The sequence below is a fragment of the Lingula anatina genome, chromosome 8 (assembly GCF_051362555.1).
Source record: "Lingula anatina isolate TDL-2025a chromosome 8, LinAna3.0, whole genome shotgun sequence".
Classification (NCBI taxonomy): Eukaryota; Metazoa; Brachiopoda; class Lingulata; order Lingulida; family Lingulidae; genus Lingula; species Lingula anatina.
Genome location: NC_141774.1, coordinates 3970688 through 3979332, shown reverse-complemented (window position 1 = coordinate 3979332; position 8645 = coordinate 3970688). Strand labels below are relative to the sequence as shown.

Sequence of the window (8645 nt, the reverse complement as noted above, 5' to 3'; positions counted from 1 at the left end):
GCCTAGACTAGAAAGACTTATTATAAGGTCATATTTAAATTAGACATTAAGGTAGATATAAATAGAACAGGTAGTGGGTAGAGAGGAGGACTTAGGCAGTGGGAATAAAGCTGTTTGGAAATCCACGACTCTTGTTGCTCACTTCTTCTCGATCTGTGAACCTAAAATCGAACCTTACAAGACATTCATCCCATATACTAACCCCAATACTTCTACGCGTATATACTGACCCTGACCTGCACTAATTATAATCATGGACTATCATTCCTGGCATACTGGGAACATTTAATTCCCATCTCTCTCTCTATTATATATGCAGTAAATTAGTGTAAGTAGAAAGGCTTATCGACGTAAATAAAATAAAACCTCCGATGTATCAATTACCCTTTTACCTTATAATTCAGCGTTTATTATTATATTTTATTTTACAGTATATAGCTGTGCCGCTATCGATCGAGGAGACGCCACAGCCCACGGAAAGAGGCTTTGCGCTTGCACTGTTTCCAGATACTATCGACGAACGTTTCAAGTGTGAAACCTGCAAATTGGTGATGCGAGATGCGGTGCAAGCTCCATGTGGACACAGACACTGTAAGACGTGTCTAGATGACTTCATCAGGTAACAGGAAGCATTTATATGCCTGTCTGTCTGTCAGTCACTGTGTCTGCATACAAGTACTTGGCTTATGTTTATTTATTCATATTAGTCTTTGCATTTATGCATGTCGACCTTTTTGTCACTGCGCCTGTCTATCGGTCTTTGTTACACTGTTTCAGTCAGTTTACCTGTCTGTCGTGTGTATAGGTGGTCTTTGAGAGTAAGTTTATCAAACATCCTCCTCACTCCTACTGTCTGCCCCTCTGCCTGGTAATTTGTCCATTAACTGTTTCAGATCCAGCGATGGTCGGCGCTGTTCGGCCTGTCCAGAAGGCGCAGAAGGCGGTGAAATTCAGGTATTGAACGCTTCTTTTATTGCAAATATACATTTTGTGCCCAGGAGCGGGTGATAATCGTTATTGTATTTTTGTAATAGAAGCATGGAAATTGCACACGTAATTACTAGCATTTTTAATTGGAAAGAGCTCGTGGTGACCACCGGTGACGTTTTTTTTTTTTTTTTTTTTTTTTCAAGTCGGCCGCTGAAAGCATAACTTGCCACATAAAATGGTCAAAAAATTATTTCAATATGCATGCTTTGACCATAGGTGACTTATTTCCCAAAATGACCCACAAATGCACAGTTGCCCAATTAATGTGGTTACTGAAGTTTTCTTTATGAAAGCATGAAATGAAAAATGTCCATCACAGATGCGACAATAAAACAACTCAAAATAAAGATTTTAAAAGTTTTAGTTTGATGCCTGCACAAGACGAAACCACTCGGATAAGACGTTTTGAATCACTGAATATAAAAAGTATTATGTTTGCTTATGTAATAGAATTTATTGCGGCATTTACCGAGTCACACCCGTATTACGGAAATGCAAACGTGAGGCAACTTTAAGTAGTGTGCATTCACGGCATTGAAATCCTGGTGCAGTGTGTATGCATCGCATTTCTTTTTAAAAAAAATAATAACTGTTTCAGATATTTCCGGATGATGGAGTGAGATATGAAATTTATACATTGAGGGTAGTTTGTGACCAAGGTGGCTGTGTATGGACGGGGTACTTGCGTAACTACCAAAAGGTTGGTGTCCTCTTATTATATAAGTATTTTTTATTTTAACGTATTGTAAAGGCCTACTACACTGTGCTTTTAAACTTTTCAACCCCACTCAAAAAATACATAAATAAATAAATAAATAAATAATATAAAAACCTGTTCCATTTGTAGCGTTCTTTGTGATCTGTTATCCACTTTGCCTCGGTCGTGGATTCTTTATTCGTCTTGCTCTAATCATTTTCAACAGTCTACGTCGCAAGCAAGTGGAGAGACTTTCAAATTAACTATCGGGTTTATAGTTTTGTAACTATGTATATAGCGGATTTGGCCAGTTCTCCTCTGGATATGTTAAGCAAAATACGTTCCGTTATAGCACACGTTCGCCGTGATCAACCCGTTGATTCACCAAGATTGGCTATAACACGAACAACTCTTCTCTAAAAATCTCTGTCGATTGTACATGTATTTACTGTTTATTATTTTTCAGAATCATGAGAGGTCATGTCCTTAAAGACAATCCGCCATTCCTGATGCCAAGACCAGAGCGTGGTCGGACAGAGGCGCAGCAAGGATGGAACGATTCATCGTCAGGTCTAATATACAGACTACTTCCGACATGTCTGGATACTTGACGGCAAAATCACAGACTAAATTTTATAACTTCCCAGATAGCAAGGATTCTCTGGGCCGATGTTGCTCTTCAGCAACGACTTCCAAACGACTTGTTAACAAGGAATTGCCCCCCCCCCCCCCCCACACACACACACACCAAACGGAGAGAAAAAAACCACTTTCTGTTCACATCATGACGCATATACTGCTGTAAACACCTTAATCAATGTTCATTTGATATCTCTCACCCCGGGTTAAAACTGGGTTAACTCCAGGTGAAAAAAGGGAAACATCGACACTCCTGATCTCGCCTTTTTTTTCTGTTTATTTGTATGTTTTTTCTTTCACTTGTAGCCCGGTACATAAATGTCGAAACTGTGATTTTGTATAGTATTTTAGTGGGGCCCTGGTGTCAGGGAGTAGGTTGTTTCCGTGATGTTTAGTTTGAGAATGTTTGGTGAATTTCTTCAACATGGAATCTATTTTGCCGTGCTCAATGACATGAGATAAATAATTGTCACTATGTTCATATAATCCATTGGGTGTGAACAAAAGAAATGTTTGAAACGATCATTTTTTTAGACTTGTTTTAACTTATTAAAATATGTTTTCGTTTGGAGAAAAAAAGCGTTATTTGGAACTTGAGTCGATGTGTGTCATTCCATTTATCCACTTTAAGCTTAATTTACAAGGTATTTGCCGCACAAGTGATTTTAGACCCTTGGATTTGGCGACGGTCCCATTTTACTTTTCAATATCCAACCCGGAAGAAAATACGAGATGTTAACCTCAGCTGTTGCTACTTTATCCAAATTTCTGATGACAGAAAGCGATAAATCTGTCTTTTTTAATTGAAAATGTCAAAATGTATGCGTTACTAGTGCGGGGCAAAGTAATGAAGGTTAAGATTATTTTTAATTGGTAACGAAAGATTAAAATTTACCCTTTTGGATACTATTCGTACTTTATTCAAACTAACAAATAATTAGACTGCACTAAAGGGATATTACTGGATGTATGTTTATTTTACTGACACAATTTTCCTCAACCTCGAGCGTATTTTTCACAATGCCTGGTAACGAAGGATTTGCAAATTACTCGCTATGAATATCAAGTTTTGCCGCGCTTCGTTTAGAACATTTGACTGTGTCCTATCACCATATTTTCATGCTAATAATGGATTAAATTTAATTGAAGATTTTATCAATGATTAAAATATTACAAAAAAATATCAAATGCAGAAACTTTAAATAATATGAAAAATCAGGCGACACTCTTATATGAAAGTAGGCACAAGCTATTTATTAAGTTATTTGAGGTAAACATTTAACATATTTTCTGAGACTGAAAACATCATACCCGGTTCCTGACAAGCTGCAGATCTTCTACTTTAATAAAAATGAACTAGATCGATTGGAGAATGTGAGATAGAGCTGCGAGCGACAGTAATACATTTTTAAAATTGATGTTTTATTGTGTAAGGACAGATAAATTTAATAATTATTAATTCTATTTTTTTTTTTTTTTTTTTTTTGAATTACTAGAATGATGGTCGTTTAGTTCCACTTGGACAAAAATTCTTACGCTCGTTTCTTTTAAATGAAATAAAAAAAATGAAATGCACCAACATATTGAGAATGAGCACTGGTAAAAATCTCATTCTGATTTGATAAATATTAGTTTTAGTGCCAGGATCCAGTGATCAAATACATGTACATTTTTCTTAAACGGGCATACAAAGTACTTGTGTTTTAAACGGAAATTATGCGCAAGAACAGCACTTTCACAGCATCAAACACTCCAAATAAACAATCTAATTCAAATTTAACGTCTAACATGCGCCCAGACGCAGAAAATTCAAATAAAGAACTAAAAAAATCGCATTCACATCCTGCGTGCCACGTGATTCAGATACTAGCATGTGAGTGAACGGGCGGGAAAAAGTGTGGGAAAACTGTTCAACCTACTTTCCATCGGTGAAGGCCGAGTGGACAGGCATACCACGTGCCCCAATTAAACAAGTCAATGCAGCGGAAGATGCGAAGAAAAAACTTTTTAACGCATAAGAGGGACAAATAGAAGAAGGAAGAACGACACGGGACCTTCCACTGAGACAAGGCGCCACACTGGTTATAGGAAGCCCTGATAGTATTTGTAGTAAAGGTGTGCGCGCAGTGAATGAATTGCGCGAACCGTTTTCACTGGATCCTGGCACTAAAACTAATATTTATCAAATCAGAATCAGATTTTTAGCAGTAAAACTGAACGAGAAGAACTTCTTGGACTTATTATGTCCAAGGAAGAACGGACAAAAAACGAAGTTGAAAGCACGTTTTGAGGAATAATATACGCATAAAATGGTGCTGATTATTTAAAATAATTTTAGACGCCAATGTCATCTCAATAACCATGATAGCACCCTCTCTCGGTTTTTATGCCGCTTTAAAAGAAACGATTATTGCGAACTGTAAGCGTAATATAAATGATATTATGGCATTTGTATAAACTTCATTTAATACGAAGGTTAATAATTATAGGTTTCTAATTCGTTGCTTTGCACTGGCGTGTTTTTTATGATATTGGTTTCTTGCCTTTGTTATTGTTTTTTATGATATTGGTTTCTTGCCTTTGTTATTTTTTTAAATACACTCTACCTCTCTGGCCTTGCTTCTTTAAAAGGCTATTTATATGGCCTTACAGTGCCTGGGGCAATTCCACAGTGGACATTAGAAATGGAAAAATTACTCAACATTAAAACCGCCAAAGTGTGAACCGCTTTAGCTCTCGTCGTGCACCATACGGCATTTCTTGGCTTTCTTCGTCCCAAATGTGCCCATGGTGCTGGGCTAACTTATTCCCAGATTTGACCCATGTTAGTGTGCATCGAAAAGCCCAGACAACCAAATAATTATTTTTTAGGGTTTAGCTTATTTATTTTTAAGGTAATGCCATAATTCAAAAAGAAACAAGTTTTAGGGGCATTTTGTTAACATTGTGCTGTAGGCTTCACTAAGCGCCCCCCATCAAGAAGTTTTATAAACGTCATAATGTCAGTTGAATTAGGCCTAGAAATTTCACAATAATCTTTTCCTAACAAGGGATTATTATAGGTCCTAATCATAACCTAATATTTATTAAATCAGACATACTTTTTAACAGTTGAATGACCTGTAAAATTTCATGGTCTGTACAGTAATTTTGATTAAATTAACAGGCCTAAGACGGGGGCATGTCGGTAGGTACTGGGAACAGGAAAACGAATTGCTATTGTCCTTTGACTTTTTTATTCCTGCTATGTCCAACGTCAACTACATAAAATTCCTTTTTTATTACTCGCTTTTGCATGCTGTATCGCTACTAGTACTCTTTGTGATACCAATAAGTATAGAAAAAATTACACGAACATATGCTGTATATCGACTTTTATTGATATGTAAATGCAATCTTTTTCTTATCAAAAGTAAGTTAGTTACAATAACAGGTTAAGTAATTCAAAGCAAATTACAATGTACAACTATCCATAAAAACTGTCATTACCCCTGAATGACATGCGAGCTCAAAAAAAAAAAATTGACATCAAAGTGAAGGCAAAACAATTCCTTGGTTAATTAAAAAAAATTATAAACTAATTAGGCATTACAAATCTAGTAAATATCTCTATACAGATTTTGATAAGTTTTTTTACATATGTACAGTTATACATAAAATATGCTATTATCCCCGAATTGCATTCCAGCAAAGTAAAGAATGTACACATAACAGTAAGGGCAAAACAATTCATTATTTGTATACAACTTTAAAAATAACATGGAAGTATTGTTTTACAAATTTTGATACACAGACCGTTACAGTATGCAGAGGGGTGATTTAGGGGGGTGGCATTTAGGGGGTTGGGGCCCGTCTTTCGATTTCTGAAAAAATCATACCAATGGTCCCCTCTTTAACTTCATAGCAGAATCTCCCATAGCTCAACATCGGCCCAGCGAAGCCATGCAATCCGGGCACCTCTAATGCATACCGTTAACCTGTAATGTTTCCGTTTAGTATTCAGATATGTCCAATGAAGTCTTCTTTAAGGACCCGACTATGGTTTCATCTTTTTTATATCAGAGCTGGGCCTAATACTACACTGTAGTATATACAGTATGTAAGCTCAAAACTTGCATAATTAATCCTGTCTTCCGTAGATTTGGCAATTCAGAAAGGGGTACCTGCGGAGAGCAGCTACACTGTAAATGTACACTACACTACAGCTACGCTGAAAATGTACACTCCTTTTCCTTTTCCAAGACTTTGGGTGATACAATAAGGGTTAAGTTAAAGCTTAAGTATTCGGCCATAACAGATTATTTCATATAGGAATGTCTCATAGGAATGTCTAAAACTGATGTGAACAAAATGTAGGGCAGTTACCATGAGATCAGCTTTAACCTATAGGGAGCTGCAATCTACAGTTGCCCGTATAACCATCACGTCATCCTTGACGTAGGTAGTTTTTGTGTGGCCATATAACTCGCGGAGTGACACGAATTTTGGATCTCCTGCAACGACTTGCATGTCTGACATTGGCCGCGTGGAAATTGATGGGTCGGGTATGAACTTGTTAGTGATATCTGCCGGATCTGTGTCCTTCTGGTCAACTAACGAAATGGACATGCTTTGACCGAATGGCCAGCGGAGGTGATCATCAAACTGGCCGGGCATTAGTACGAAATAAATGCTAACATGAGTTCCCTTTCCAGTTTCGGAACCATCCAGGAAAATACGACAGCACATTTTGTAGCCGCGGGGACTGGTATAGAACGGGGGCGAGTCAAGACTAGTGAGACGACCGCTAAGGAAATCCTGACGTTTGCGAAAAAAGTCTGTGATCTTCCAATTTGAAGCACCGCTCTAGCTGTCAAGTCCTTCCAAAGTTGAGATTTTCATTCGCTGAAATGTTGTGATTAGCTTTTCCTCTTCTTGGTCAAAACTTTCAGGTACATGCACTTGCTCCTCTACATCCGGCTGTCTCGAAACATCTTCTTGGGAAATTGTTTGTTCACTCCTCTCTGCGCCTCTGTCCGACCACGCTCGGGACTCAGCATCGGGGAAGGTGAATTGTCCTGAACGACATGACTTTTCATGAATCTGCAGTAAAATAAATAAAAAGAATAAACAGAATATTGACATAATTTGTTGGAGAAGCGTTGTTTTTACTGTCAATCCTGGTGAATCTATGGGCCGATCCCGCTCAACTAATGCTAAAACTAACCGTGTTTTGCTACGTGTGTACTTCCAGAAGAAAACAGGCAAAATCTGCCAAATCCATAGTTGCAAAAAGTTAAAGGCTGAAAATTAACTTAAAATTTTCTTCAGACCATGAGAAGTAGACTACTGAAAATAGTTAGAACAAGGCGAATGGCAACCCCCCCCCCCCCAAAAAAAAAAAAAAAAAAACATGAGCAGAGTGCTAACAGATCGCGGTGAGCGCGGCAAATTGGAATCATGAGGTTTTAGGTGATTTTCGGTACGAAATCCTTAGATAATAAAAGGACACCAACCTTCTGGTAGTCACCCAAGCATCCCTCCCATTTACAGCCATCTTGATCACAAATTATCTTCAGTGAATGTACTTCTCCTCTCATAGTATTGTCCGGAAATATCTGAAATATAACAACTGAAAATTAACTAAAAGGACTTTAAAGTCACAAAAAGCAAAAGAAAAACCTGACTCACAAGTCAATTATGTGACAAATTATGTGATCGTTGAAGTGAAAATTAGAGACGGATATAGATACGCTTCTGTATAGAAGTTACCCCACGTTTGCTTATATGTGATACACATTTCGCTAAAGGTTGAGATGAATCCATATTGCAAAAGCAACCATGACCTAATGAACTTTAATTCTGCGCCGAAAAACATCATATTAAACTGTTTTATCCTAGTAATGTGCAAGCAGCAAACTAAACTTTATCCAATTTTGTATCATCGCATTATGGTATTCTTCACCCTTCTCTTACATCAAGACACGCCTGATGCACATTTTCTGTAATCAAACTTTGTTTCACGCTGTTATTACATAAATGAACACACTTAAACGGGCGTACAAATTGGTTTTAGTTGGAAATTATTCGCAAAAAAATTTATTCACTACCACAGCATCAAATATCCAAATTAACAATATCTATTTCAAATGTAATGTCTAACACGCGCCCAGTACGTAGAAATAAAGAACTAAAAATTGCATTTTCATCCAGCAATTGTAACATGCATTGAGTGTCACGTGACTCAGATACTAGATGAATGAAAGGTCGGGAAGAGATGTGGGAAAAGTGCTCAACCTACTTTTAATCGGTGAGGGCCGAGTGAGCAGGCGTACCATGT

The 8645-nt window shown here is 37.4% G+C and overlaps 1 protein-coding gene and 1 long non-coding RNA gene across 2 annotated transcripts; one reads left to right on the top strand and one right to left on the bottom strand.

The window, feature by feature from the left end:
* Positions 1–185: 185 nt before the first annotated feature.
* Positions 186–2374, top strand: LOC147760201 (TNF receptor-associated factor 2-like). The gene is made up of 4 exons (XM_086994575.1): positions 186–619; positions 894–954; positions 1589–1690; positions 2154–2374. Exons 1-4 carry the CDS (start codon positions 372–374, stop codon positions 2175–2177), a joined length of 435 nt encoding a protein of 144 aa, XP_086850701.1. The 5' UTR covers positions 186–371; the 3' UTR covers positions 2178–2374.
* A 4585-nt stretch (positions 2375–6959) lies between these two features.
* LOC147760200 (uncharacterized) lies at positions 6960–7914 on the bottom strand. The gene is made up of 2 exons (XR_015330875.1): positions 7822–7914; positions 6960–7408 (listed from the first exon to the last, which is right to left on the bottom strand). It is a non-coding gene; the product is annotated as an uncharacterized LOC147760200 (long non-coding RNA).
* Between the last annotated feature and the right edge of the window lie 731 nt (positions 7915–8645).